The sequence below is a fragment of the Prinia subflava genome, chromosome 5, assembly GCF_021018805.1.
Source record: "Prinia subflava isolate CZ2003 ecotype Zambia chromosome 5, Cam_Psub_1.2, whole genome shotgun sequence".
Classification (NCBI taxonomy): Eukaryota; Metazoa; Chordata; class Aves; order Passeriformes; family Cisticolidae; genus Prinia; species Prinia subflava.
Window position 1 is genome coordinate 24,897,580 of NC_086251.1, and position 14,008 is coordinate 24,911,587.

The 14,008-nt window shown below is 51.8% G+C and overlaps 1 protein-coding gene across 3 annotated transcripts in view; it reads left to right on the top strand.

Annotated features, from left to right (window-relative positions):
* The window catches only part of AMBRA1 (autophagy and beclin 1 regulator 1), a 127,369-nt gene extending 122,652 nt beyond the window's left edge, over positions 1 to 4,717 (top strand). For all 3 annotated transcript variants that reach the window (XM_063398468.1, XM_063398469.1, XM_063398470.1), the window contains one exon: positions 3,135 to 4,717. In XM_063398468.1, the coding sequence (XP_063254538.1) occupies positions 3,135 to 3,625 (491 nt within the window). In that variant the 3' untranslated portion in view covers positions 3,626 to 4,717. The remainder of the gene's footprint in view (positions 1 to 3,134) is intronic.
* The last annotated feature ends 9,291 nt before the right edge of the window (positions 4,718 to 14,008 follow it).

Here is a 14,008-nt window from a genome sequence, read left to right on the forward strand (position 1 = left end):
CTGTGTGTGAATCTGTGCTGTAGCTCAGCTCAAGGCAAATGGCACAGCAAGCTTTGCTCCTAACTAGACAGCCAAAGTCATCATTGAAGCTGGAGAGAAGAAAAGGGGAGGACAGTCTCCAAAGCAGAAGTGTTTGTTGGCTGCTTGAATGGTGAGACTCACTTCTGGCTCTTGATGGGCTGGGAATTTCCAACATTGCTGTATCTTGGGATCTGAAGGCTCATGCCTTGCTGATTCCTGCTGTCGCATCAGCCCTTGCTTGTCTTCTGAGCAAGCAGATGCCTCAGTTGGCAATTCAGCCATGGCATATGGTAGTTTAGGGGCAGGGAAGAGCAAGGGGTGCTGTGGCAAAGCACGTTTTTAATGCTGAGGAGCATTGGCTGGCTGGGAGTCCTTGCTGTTTTGGTGTTCCAGTGCTTCTGTACCGGTTTATAATAAATGATCTATCGAGAGCACGGTACCTGCTGTTTCAGGACTTGTGTAGATAGGACTGTCTGGCATGTCTCTAGACCAGGTTGCAAATCTTGGCTTTCTTGAGCTTCCTCTCTGGCCTGGCCAGATGGCTGGTAATGAAGTATGACTATGCCCTCAGAAGGAAGTGATGACTGCATCCAAAACCATGCTCCTCAAACTTTCCACTTATTTCTGCTCATGATTATGTTTCAATATCCCTTGGCATGCATGATTTCACACTGAAGTTTCCAGTATAATAACTGCCGTGTCCCCAGTCTTTGTACTGGTCAACCAAGTTCCTAGTTCAAGCATCAGCCACATCCTAATTCATACACCAGCCACAACCTGAATGTGATTTCTCTGCTAGAGTTGTGGGTCAGGCTCTGTCTGAGGGGTATTCTTGCTCACTCCTCTAAGGCCGTGCTGCAGATTCTCATGTGGTTACAGGTGTCTCTGTGATCCCACTGGTGCTCTAATCACGGGGATAGGTGTAGTGGATCTAGCAGGTTTACTGCATTCCTAGCAGAAACCTACATGCAAGTATCACTGAGCCCATGAGAAGAGGGAACAAGCTGTCACTGACTGACTGCATGATGTCTCCACAGTGACATAGTGTGGACTTTGCTAGGTATCTTAGTTCTCATGCTGGATGTGTGATCATACAACCATTTAGGTTGGAGAACACCTCTAGATCATCAAATCCAACCTTTGACCGAACACCACTATGTAACTGAACTACAGCACTAAGTACCATGTCCAGTCATTTCTTGAAAAATTCCAGGAATTGTGACTCCACCACTTCCCTGGGCAGTTAAAATGAGTAACCACCATCTCAGTGAAAAAATTCTTCCTAATGTCCAACCTGAACCTCCCCTGGGGCAGCTTGAGGCCGTTTCCTCTTATCCTGTTGCTGGTTAACTGGGAGAAGAGATTGACTGCTACCTGGCTGCAACCTTCCTTCAGGGAGTTGTAGAGAGTGATAAGGTCTCCCCTGAGCCTGCTTTTCTCCAGGTTAGACAACCTGAACTCCCCAGCTTCTCTTCTTATGACTTGTGTTCCAGACCCTTCCTTCATTACCTTCATTGCTGTTCCATGGATGTGCTCCAGTACCTCAATGTCCGTCCTTGTACTGGGGGGCCCAAAACTTGGCACAGGGTTCAAGGTGTGGCCTCACCAGTGCTGACTACAGGGAGGCAATCACTGCCCTGATCCTGCTGGCCACATTATTGCTCATATTGGCCAGGTTACCATTTGCCTTCTTGACCACCTGGACATACACTGGATCATGTTCAGCTGCTGTTGACCTGCACCTCAGGTCTTTTTCTGCCGGGCAGCTTTTCCCTCAGCCTATAGTCCTGCATGGGATTGTTGTGACCCAAGGGCACATTGGTGAACCTCATGCAGTTGGCCTTTGCCCATGGCCCAGCCTGTCCAGATCCCTCCTCAGACCCTTTCTACCCTCCAGCAGATCAACACTCCCAACTACCAACTTACTGTCATGTGTGAACTTACTGAGGGTGCACTTGAATCCCCTCATCCAAATCATGGATAAAGATACTAAACTCCACAGCCCCAAGTGTTTCGTTTTCCTAGTCAGTGTGGTGTTTGTTTTTTATTGTGTTTTAACTCCTCCCTACATCTAGCCTTGTTGACATTTGTGTTCATTTCCTTGGTGCCAAGAGAGCTTGTGGCTTTCTCCTCAAATCAGCACTGTGATAGCTTCATACTGGTGGGAGTGAGATTTATTTCTTTAATAAGAACCAGCAAGATCCCACTGTGGAATGTTTCTAGCAGTTTATTATTACAGATTGTTCTCCCCAAATGTTCCGGGTAGGGTTTCTAGCAAAAGGAGGATGCTGAGAAACTGAACTGAGATGAACTTCACTGTCATGATGATTTAATCTCCTACATGGACAATTCTTTTGTGAGATTTTGTTCTCCAAAGGTAATCTTGAGCATCCAAGGTATCTGATGATTGTTCTCTCCGAGCTCACTACAGCCCAACTGTAAAGGGAAGCCTCAATGATAAGAGTAGACAAAGACTGTAGGTCTTCAGGTGTTTTTTTGTATTCCTCAAAAGATATTATCAGTCAAGGGGAGCAGGAGCCCACACACTTGATCGTAGCTGATGTGGGAGACTGTGTTCTGTAGCTGCTATCTGCTGTTGGCCAGCTTCTTATGTCCTGCCTAGACTGACACTGGGGACATTGCCATCATGTCATCTGCCTACTTCTCAAACAGGTGAAGCAGGAAAAGCCATGGGTCTGTAACACCATGGGTGAAATGTTTGGTTTATTGCAGTGCAAACTGAGGTTTCTCTTCTGTCCCCACGGGACTGGCAGGATTGTCTCCATAGCTGTGATAAAGCATCCTGCCACTTTGACTATCACCCTTTACCCCATCTTTATGGCCAGGTAAGAGCTGCTTTTCCAAGGCTTGGACATGCAAGTCTGTGAGGGTTACCTGTGGAAGTGGCCAAGATTTTCGTGACAGAATTTCGTGCCTTTTTTTGACACTTAACCAAGTGGAAAGTTACGGAAAGAAAATACTGGGCTCCGTCTGGAATGAAACCCATCTTCTGTCCCAGTACATGCACACTGTGTGATGCAACTACTCAGCATGCTTTATTTTATGTTCTAGTTTGCCTTGTGCCCCAGAGTTGCTTCTGCTTTCTTTTGCAGGTGAAGGTGCAGAATATGGGGCCAGTGGGGAGGATGCCCTGAGCAGGATTCAAAGGCTGATGGCAGAAGGCGGCATGACTGCCGTGGTTCAGCGGGAGCAGAGCACCACCATGGCGTCCATGGGCGGCTTTGGCAACAACATCATTGTGAGCCACCGGATCCACCGCAGCTCTCAGACTGGCGCGGAGCCCGCCGGGGCCGAGGGCACGTCGGCACAGCAGTCCACCTCTCAGCAGCTGGGCACAGAGCTGGAGGGACGCGTCCTGTCGGAGTCTGTGCAGCTGCCGGAGCACGGCCCCAGCCCGCGGACAGCCCCTGGTGGGAGCGAAGGACAAAGCGCTGGTGAGCTGGACCTGCCGGAGCAGGCCCAGCCCTCCATGGACACCGAGGGACCAATTGAATACAGTGACCTAACTAATAATAACCATCTTCCTGACAGTACCAACTTCTATAGTAATGACAGCACCAGTGGGGAGTCGCGGAACAGGTAGAGATTGAGTTGTGTGTTGGTGCTACCCTTGTACTGCTCAGCAGAGACCTGTACCTCACAGCTGGCCAGGAGCTGGAAGAGTAGGGATGGGTGGCTCTAACAGGATGCTGGTGGTCCAGAGGGCTTCTCTATCCTGGGTGATGGGGGAAGGGACAAGAATTGCAAGGGAAGCCATGGGGAAGAAAACATATTAACTTCCAACATTCCGACTGCTGAAGAGTTAACAGGAATACAAACCATACTTACTGCACATCAGCCAAATTTTGAAGCCTCGTGGCATCCCCTGAGCTAAGCCCTGCAACTTGGTGTATCATCCTTTGTAAAGCCTTTTTCCTTTCCTTTTTCCTGCCCTTTTATATCCATGGAGCTGATCGGTGGAGTGAAGAAAGGGAAGGGGGCCTGCAGCATCCTTCTGGAGACAGGCAGTACTGGGCTAACCCGGGCGTGATGCTCCAGCTTTGCCACTGGAGTGGAGGAGTCTTCCAGGCCACAGTCCCTCTCCGTAGCACAGCACTGCTCCCCTAGAGTGTGGTGTTCTAACACCAGTCCTGCCTATGCTGTGGTCCTTTCTGGGAAGAAATGGGCTTCACCAGAACATGCATGGCTCAGGATATGTTCATAGGTGGGATCTTTCGTTTTTAGAGTTAGTTTAGGACTTGGCAGAGATGCAGAGATGCCGTATGGATGGGTAGAGGGACAAGGGCTGCTGCTCGCTAGTCAGGATGCAGTTCACACAAGGATGTTCTAAGCTGTGCCAATATTAACATGAATGAGCCACCCCAGTGGTTTCATGGTGCCAGGACTGAGCTGCACCTCCTTGGCAGGGGGCAGGAAATCTCTTTCAGCTCTAGGCCAGGATGTGAGGTATGGGTCTGTGATGTAAGGTGTTGCATGTGAAATCTTGACCTTGTACATGTAGTTTCTAGTGGAGAAGTCAAGGCTCTGATACTTTGTTTTTAGTCTCAAATGTGATTTTCCTTTTCGTTTGTAACTCTCCATCCCTAGCAGGCTTGTGGAGGAAATATGGGGAGAGTGTGAGTGCTAACGAGGGAAACACCAAAGATCAATGTCATTAAAATATGACAAACCCTTGCTTGATCTCCTGTCTTCATTTGTGTGATGGTTGTCTCTGTGTTTGGCCTTGGGGATAGACACATCCATCTCAGAAGCTCTAGGCAGCGTACAAATGTCAGGTGATGACCACTCCTTTCCTGGGAGGAAAGCAGACTCAGCCTGTGAGCTGGAAGTCCAGAATTGGGAAACAGGTACTTTTGGGAGTCTTGCTTGCAAATTGCATTTTAAACAGTCTGGAGATGGAGCGGGCACCTCTGCATTTCCCATCATTCAAGTACTGCAGTAAGGAAAAAGAGGAGCGTTTCACCTGTCCTGTGTAAAGAAGGTGTGTAGAGGTGCAGCACTGAACACCTTGGGCAAGCAGAGAGTGGTCTGTCTTGCTGACCCCTTGATGCAGAAGAGGGTTGCAGTATCAGGCTGTTCTGGATAGAAGAATGCATGCTCTCCTGTTACCACCGTGCTGTGAGAGATGTTTCCACTGCTGTCTGAGCACCTGCCAGCAGCTGCTGTGCTCCTGCCCAGCTCCTCGAGATTCTGTGCTGCTAAGACATTACAATAAATAAGTCTGTCATTAGGCAGCACTCAAGCTCCCAGTCAGAAGAGTCTGTTAGAGAACATTAAGCAAATCTTCCCTTAAATCACAGCCTGGAAATGAACCTTAAATCAAATCAGCTGCTGCCAGACCTCATTGCTGAGTGTTAATGAGGCTCTAAAACCTGCCCCAAGCCAACCACATTCCCAATCTGACAGGAGAGCAGCTTGAAAAATGGGATTCCCTTGCGTGGCAAGGAAGGTTTCATGCATCCCTGTATTGCCTTACTGTGGAGGGGCCTGAGGATGTGCTGGCAGTTGGGAGCCAGAAGAGCTGTATCTCAGATGGACAGACAAGGCAGTGAAGGTCTAGACAGAGCTGTTTATTGCTCTGCTTGAAAACAAACTAAAACAGAACCTGGAAAAAAACCTGCTGCAGCTCGGCCTGACATCACTTCTTTGCTCTTCCATGCATGATTCCTGGAAGAATCTTGAGGGGCATTCTTGCTAGATTGCAGAGCATTTATAGATACCATTTTCAGAATGAGCCAAGATATCTACAGAAAAATTTCCATCTCCGTTGGAGAAGTGTCTTGTGGGCCGCCTCGCTCTGGTGTTGGCAGATTCTCAAAGCCTGGCATGCCCTGTTGCTGGGTGCTGTGGCCAGGCTGCTGTGCAGAGGCCTGCAGCCTGCTCTGCTGATGGCTTCCCCTTGGTCCACACCTGCCACCCCTGGGGACTGTGGCAGAACAGGGGCTGAGCTGCAGTGGGAGCCAGAGCAAACCACAGCTGCTGTCTTTGCCACTGTGGACAGCTCTGAAGCTCTAAAGCGCTCTTCCATTCAAGACTTGGAGGGGAGGCTCTTCTGATGAGGTAAGGGTGGAGGCCTGCTCAGAGCAGGCAGCTTTGTAGCTCTGGGCCAAAGGCTGCTAACAGCTGAGCCTGACTGCACTCTGTGTTCCTACGGGCTTTTTAAGCAGGAGCAGTGGGCACAGTGGGTGTGGACAGGCTTCATCTGCTCGTGCTGCCTGGGACATGCTTTGTAGGTGACCTGCTGTGAGTACACAACTGAGCAGGTGCCTTCAGTGGTGATGGGCTTATGTGTACAGAGAGCAGTGTTTTTCTTCTGCGTTTCAGACCTAGGATCTGCCAAGCTCAGATTATCCCTGCATGAGACCTGATGGAGCTATGTGGGTGAATAGGTGAGAAGAGTAGGAGACAGGAGGGAAAATTGAGCCCAGTAATGCAAGGAGCTCACCCACCCCAATGCAATTTATTTATTATGCCTCCCATGCTCCTTGTGGGACAAAACTCTTTATTTGCTTTGGACTAGCCTGCTCCAGCCCAGCAGTCTTGCTCAGTTGTTTCAGACAGGGCTGATCTAACTGTACCCTCAAGCAACACCCTTGAATCTGCATGGTGACCTGATGGTTGCAGCCTGTGTAGAACAGCAGGAGGTGGGATTGCCCACGCCAGGGACAGCACCACAGCAGCTCGGGGCTCCTTCCCCAGGCCTTGCAGCTTCACCTGCTCACTGCAGTGTGACAATGCAGCACTGAGGCAAATGCTGTGCCAGGAGCAACATGGAAATTCAACAAGAGCTGCTTCAGGAAACCAAACCAGAGCTGTGCATACTTGCTGGCCCAATTTAGGAGGCAAAATGAGAGCTTTGCTGCGTAGGAGCAGGAAATAATCTTAAAAAGTGAAAGCTTTTCTCAGCCATAGACTGTCAGGAGCCTTTAAATGTGCTAACAAAATCCTGGGGAAAGGAGAAATACAGTGCAGAAAATTTTATTTAGCTTTCAAAAGGCTTTTGATAAAAGTCCCTCACAAGAGGCTATTAAAGAAACTTAGTCACCTCAAGGGTGAGGGGTAGAGTCCTTCTGGAGATAGAAGCCGTGGGAATTGGAGTCAAAAGTAAGAGCCATTTCTTGGCATGGAATGAGGTTAATGGTGGGTTGGTCAGGTTCGGTAGGAGCCAGTGTTCTCTAAAAGCCCTAATGAGCTGAAAGAGGAGGGGAACAGCTGATGATACAAGATTATTTAGGTTAGCTAGGAAGGGAGAATGTGCCAGAAACCTTGGGCAGTGGGAGGAGGTAGTGGTTGGAGCTTCTGTGCTGGAAGAGGACTTTTGTATGAATCCTTCACAGATGGAAACCTGCATGGGCGCTACTGCAGCCAGTGAATGCTCCGGCATCCCTGGGCCTGAGACCACACCAGAGGGTGAGCACTGCCCAGAGGGAGACTGGGATCCCAGAGAAGCCCTGGCAGGTGGTGCAGTGAAGAGGTGATGCCTGCTTGTCCCTGAGTCCCGGGTTTTCTGTCCTCACTTCTTGGCTTATCTATTGCTCCATCTCCAAGTACTTCTGTTTGACCCCCAAAAAAGTCCCACCCCTCGTGTAACTGGGTGTGCTGGGTCCCCAGCTGTATGTGACCACCGGGAGATGTGCTGGGCAGGAAGGAGAGGCAGGGATGTGCTCAGAGCTGGGTGCAGGGGGAGTCTCCCATTATTACTCATGCCAAGCCCTGTAACTGGTTCCTCCAGCTGCTGCTCAGGCTGCTGGCTAGGGAGTGGTTGCCCTCTCTGCTCAGTCCCAATCTGTCAGAGAAGTTATTCTCCAACAGGAAAAGGCAAATTAATTAAAGTGTGCAGCATGTGAGCCATCCACCACTAATTGGGATCTCGGTGTGCAGTGCATAAATGTCATGCCATTGCCACTTCTGCACGGAGAGGGCCCTCAGCACATGAGGGAGCTGGAAGGCAAAGCAGTCTTTCTTTCCAGCTGCCGCTCTCTGCCAGCTGATTAATGCCTGTGTCCCTCTGCCCTCACCCCCAGGATCAGAGACCTCTCCCCCGTCCCTGCCCGGCTCCTGCCCGTGCACCACTCCATGCACTCCGCCGAGCACAAGGATTCGTTTTCTTCCAGCATCTCAAGCAGAAGTGCCTCTCATCTGCTCCCAGCGAGCTCCCTCGGCTCCTCTGTTTTGCCTTCAAGCAGTTGTTGATGGCATATGGCACCGGTAGGAGCTGGCAGGGATCAAGCTGTCTTCCCCGGGATGCTGGCCCTGGGCATCAGCTCTCGTTCTGCCAGGAGCCAGCGTCCCAGAGAGGACACTGTGGGGCTTCCCCTTTGCCTCTCATCTGAAAATCAATATGCTGCTGCTTGGTCTCCAAGCATCTGCCTTCTCTGCCAGGATCTTGCCTGCCAATGCAGCCAGGCTCCTCCAGGTCAATGGTCCCACAGGGGAGGGACAGGGGATCCCATGCAAGCAGCTCAAATAACTCAGGGGACAGGCAAAGTGTGAGCAATGGGAGATGTGAGCACAGCAGGGAGCAAATGCCACTGCTGGCTCCAGGAGGACCTGTTGCTGAAACTCTCCACGGTATGTGGAGAGCTGCAGCTGGTTTCTGCCACCCCTCTGAGCCTTCACTTCAGCTGTGGCTGGCCAGCCAGTGAGCTTCAGGCAGGCACATGGAATTTGGCAGCTGCTGAGATTTGCTTTTCTGTCCTTACATCCTACCCTGCTTCAGCTTGGCTGGTGGAGTTGGAATTTGGAGTCCCTGCTCTTTCCAAGCCCAGTAAACACCTGAAGCTCCCTGGCCTTTCACCCTTTCCCTCTGAGCTCCTAGCTTCAGCTTCACAGAGGCTAGGGTAAATAGCAGACACTGCACAAAACATGGGATGTGGTAATTTAGGCTTGGTTCTCTCTATTTCTTAGGCTCATCTTCATGCCTTTTTCCTGGAGTTTAATGCTGGACCCCTGATACCATCACAGCTATTAAAGCCTGTCCCTCAATCCCCAGTTCAATAATACAGTAATGGCCTGATAGGATCAGGAGCTGACTCTGATGGCAGATGGACTCCAGTCCCTTCTCCAGCACAGCGTGGGGCATTGCCACCCCACTGCAGGGAAACTTTAATGTGCAGATTATTTGTTTTCAGTGCAGACTTTGGGGATGGGGGGATGTGAGTGGTGATGGCTGGCTGCTGTCCAGGCACTGCGGAGAGCCCTTTGCTGGCTGGTACTCAAGCCCAGCTTCTCTCCTTCCCGTGGGTCCTTGTCCAACTCCCCAGGGTGTTGTGGTGTGGCTCTGCCCTTTCCCTGGCAGTCATTACCTCGGGGTTTGCTGGTCCTGCCAGACAGGGCCATGCCCCACCCAGGGCTCCACGCTTGGGCAGGGGCCGTAAACTCCTTCCCCCTCCAGCCTCAGGCAGAATCAGAAAAGGCTCGGAGGGGCTAATGAGGACTGACTGGCAGCCACTGGGGAGGCTGATACTGGAACGTTTAAGTGCTACAGCAGTAGAGAGAGGGTTGTACTTATCTGTTTGCCCACTGTAAAAGTTCCCATGGAAGCCCTGCCAGCAGCTCTCTGTTAATCATCTATATCAGAGGAAATGCTAATTAAAACAATTATTTAGGGAGGGACTGAGGCTAGTCCTGCTGCATTGCTGAGTGGGGGACAAGTGCAGCCATTAAACAGCAGCTTTAGGGCTCTGGTACCTAGTGTGACTGGCAAGGGCAAGTGATATCCGAGAAGAACAAGGGTTTTTCATGCATAGGGAGTACCTGGGCCATGGATCCCGTCAAGGAGGACAAGAGCTGAGCATGCAAAAGCAGCAGTAACCCGGCACAAGATGCTGCCACACACCCAGCCTTTCCCACCCACAGTGTGGGAGTGAGAATCTTGCTCCACGAACTCTTTATTTAGTGTCACGCAAGCTCTGCTGGCTCTTGGTGGGGGGTTGGGGCTGCTCCCCGCAGAGCCGCAGCCCCGGGCTGAGTGGCTGGCAGCGCTCGGGGTGCAGTGACCCAGGAGAAGCCCTGGAGATGGGTTTGCTCCGGAGGCACTGAGGATGGCTAAGCCCAGCATTGCCTTTTTGATGAGATCCCAAATTTGGTTGACAAAGGTAGCTGTGTCGGCATAATATGCTTAGGCTCCTGTAAGGTATTTGACATAATACTTCCTGACAGCCTGATGGGAAATTAGCCCTATCCAGCACTCTGTGGGTTTAATGCAGCTGAGTGCCACGCCGTATGTTTGGGGAGCAGAATGTAGGTCACACAGTGAGACTGGGCTGCACGGCACCAGCAGCCAGGTGAAGGTCAGGGCACCCACAGCACCACTGGGCCTGTCCTGCACAGGGACTGAGCTCATTCCCTGCAAGTTACTTTGGAAATTAAACTTGAGAAATTACTCAGCTAAAACCCCACCAGGACTCGACTCCAAGGCGCCACAAAAATGTCAGCTCAGGGATAGCAGCAGTCGGAAAACCACCAGTGAGCAGAATTCCCATCCAGGTCCCACGTGCTGCTCCCTGCCTCGGTGCTGTCTGGGCTTGCACTTGCTTCCCTCAGTTCCTCCTTACAGGGTTCAGCAGGACATTACCTTTCCCCTGGATTTCTTCAGGCTCCAGTCCCTGTTTCCTTCTCTGCCTTTTGGCTCTTACCCCTGCCTCGGTGATTTTCTCTAGCAACCATCTTCTGCATTTTTCCCCTCCCCCTCTGGAACATTATTTCTCTTATGCTTGTCAGTGAACATGGGCTTTGCTGCCTAGGAGCACTGCTTCCCACAAAGTTAATGGGACTAATGGGAGCAGGGTGTTCTTGATGCTTGCCAGGATTTGGATCCATCCACAGGGGCACCCCAGGGTGGTGCAGATTTGCAGGATCTGCTGGATAACAGCACATCCAGGCTGTGAGTGCCCATGTCCTGCCCACACCACCGTGGGGGTCACTCACTGGTCATTTGAAGCTCTGCCTTTGGGCAGACCCACCCTCCGTGGAACTCCTCAGTGCTGCCAGCCCCAGCCCCACAGGCTGCACAAATGTTAGCTTAGGGAACAGCGAACAGCCCTCAAACTGCTGAGGTTCCTCCCACCTCGAGCAGCCCCTGCTCTGTCTCCATCAAGGCAGTTTAAGGCTGTCCAGATGGCCTAATGTACCTCATCAAAGTACAATCTGTATCGCAGCGATGTGAAGCATCCCGGCTTGGGGCTGGCAGTGACACTTTGGCAGTGACACGTCTGCCTCAGGTCACTGGGAGGTGGTGGATGGAGGACTGTGATCTGTAGCCCAGTGTGGGAAGGCTGGCCCAGCTGAGGACCGGGGGGCTTTTGCTGGCAGCTGTGGGCTGGTGCTGGTTGGGTCTCCCCGGGGCATTGGCAGCTACTGCTAGAGGGGTGGTGGGAGATGTAACAGGTCCTGTCCTTTGGGAAACAGCTGCAAAAGCCCTTTGAGCCTGGCAGGAGCATGGGGTTTGTCTCTCCAGCTGCCCTGACTCCACTTGCAGCCCCACTGGTTTTGTGCCAACCCTTTGCGCCCCCATAGGGTTGTTCCTTCCTACTGGCATCTTCAGCTATTTGGAGGAAATCTATTAAGCACTGCTTTGCCTTGCTTGCACTCTCTGGACAGGCTCTGTGTGCTGCAAGGGTTCTCCTGCAGCCTTCCTCACAAGGCTGATGTGCTCCTGCTCCATAGCTAAGGTGGGAGAGATCTTGACTTCTATTCCAGGGATGCTGCAAGGTTTCCAGGCTACGTCTCAGGCCTTGAATGAGTGAAAAAAGTAAATTTTCATAAAATAGTTTTGCCTTTCAAACAAATAAGACTGTAGCCAGTTACTTTCCTCTTTTGAAATACTATCACTATAGTAATGCTTCTTTAAATTTCAGTCATACAACCTGTTTAGGGTCAGACACTCAACTGGATATGAATTAATTCAGCTCATCAGAGTGTAGTATTCCTGAGAAGAAAATTCACCCTCAAAATGTGTTGCTCTCACTCAGCTCTGAATGCAAATATAGATTTTCCCCCTTTTACAGTAGCAAGAGGGGATCCTAGGGTTTTTTTGTTGTTGTTGTGCTATGGAAATGCCTGCCATGCCTCTTCCCATCAGTGCTGGGGGATGCTGGCACACCACAAGAGCTGGGGGAGAGCAGTGCTGGTGGGAGCAGCTGCCTGGGTGGGTGCATGAAGGGAGACTGGAGGAGTGGGATAAGGGTGGTTTGACCAAGTAGCTGCATGGACCAGCAGCTGGAAAAGGTACCGCCAGAGTGGGGATGGGAGTGCTGTGAAATGGGGTCTGGAGATCTCCCCCCTCCTCTGGTGACCTCAGCCAGTTCCCCCCTGGGGCAGTGGCTGGTAACACTGCAGCTCCAGTGAGGCAGTTGGAAGCACTTGCTCTCTGGAGGTGTTGACAGCTCCTCTCCTCACATTCCAGGTTTCAAGACCATGTACCCAATCCCCTCTTGGAAGAGGATCTGGTGCCTGACTGCATCTGAGTGGGCTCTGACTCTGCCTGGCTGCCTAGACTCATCCCTATCTGCAGCTCCATCCTCCAGCCGAATCACCCAGGGGCTGGAAATTACCTCCCATCACAAGCTCATTTTCATTAATAAAAACTCCAGGCTGGGCTGGGATTTTTATTTGTTTTGCTGATGTGATTACCTGCCTCCCACCTGTGGCTCCCCCAGCCCCTGCCCGACGGAGAGGGGGATGCTCCATGTGGGTTAATTTGCTCTCAGGGGCACCTTTGCTCTATGTCATGGCCAAAAAATCCCAAAGCTCCAAGATCCCTGCCCCAGACAGCTCTTCAGCCCAGACTGCTCTCGCTGCTGGGAAGGGGAGCTGCAGACCCTACTGCAGCTGCCGAGGAGCTGCAGTGCTGCACTGGAGCATCCCCCTGCCTCAAGCGAGGGTCTCAGCAGCAGGTGCCCAGGAAGAAGCGCTGTGCTGCCTGCCTGGCCACGCTTGCCAGCCCAAAGGCTGCTGGGGCTGGCATGGGCCCTGTGCCAAGGCAGAGCACAGCCAGCCTGGCCGTGGGGAGGACAGGAGGGCTCTGTGTGTGCACCTGTGTGTGCACCTGTGTGTGCACCTGTGTGTGCACCTGTGTGCACCTGTGTGTGTGCATGTGGGTGCATCTGTGTGTGTGCACCTGTGTGTGCACCTGTGTGTGCACCTGTGTGTGTGCACCTGTGTGCACCTGTGTGTGTGCACCTGTGTGTGCACCTGTGTGCGTGCACCTGTGTGTGTGCACCTGTGTGTGTGCACCTGTGTGCGTGCATGTGTGTGCACCTGTGTGCACCTGTGTGTGCGCACCTGTGTGCGTGCATGTGTGTGCACCTGTGTGTGTGCACCTGTGTGTGTGCATGTGTGTGCACCTGTGTGTGCACCTGTGTGTGTGCAAGGGAGCACCACGGAGCACAGAAGGGCTGCAGCATGAAAGGAGGGAGGGACAGAGCTGGGCTAGCAGCCTCCTGCCTTCTTCCTCTTGTGCTCTCTGCACTGAGAAATCTTATTTAAATTAATGATAAAATTACCGTGAATTAAGGGGAGGGATCAGTGCCAAAACAGGCTGCTCATTTCCAACTTCCCCACATCCTCCAGGTTTTTCTGAGTGCCCCCTCCCCTTTTCCTGAGGCGTCTCTTCCTCTCACTGAGATTGTTGGAGGGATGGAGACCTGCCTGGCTGGAGACTGGATCCCTTGTCCCTCCGTGTGAGCTTGCTGGCTTTGACTTTCGAGTCCTGTTGAGAGGGTTTGTGCCTCCACCCTCCCCAGGGTCCCCAGCTCCGGGGGGAGTTGTCCTGGGGCTGTGCCTTGCAGGCAGCCCAGGCTCCACCACGGCCCTGCTCTGCAGCCGCCTCCTGCTCGCCTCCCAATTCCCTGGCAGACACAGCAGTGAGATTATCGTAATGATGTCCGACAAGGCAGTATCAGGAATTACGCTGATAAATCTAAACAGACAGCTTACAAAAAACCCAACAAAAACAAAACAACCA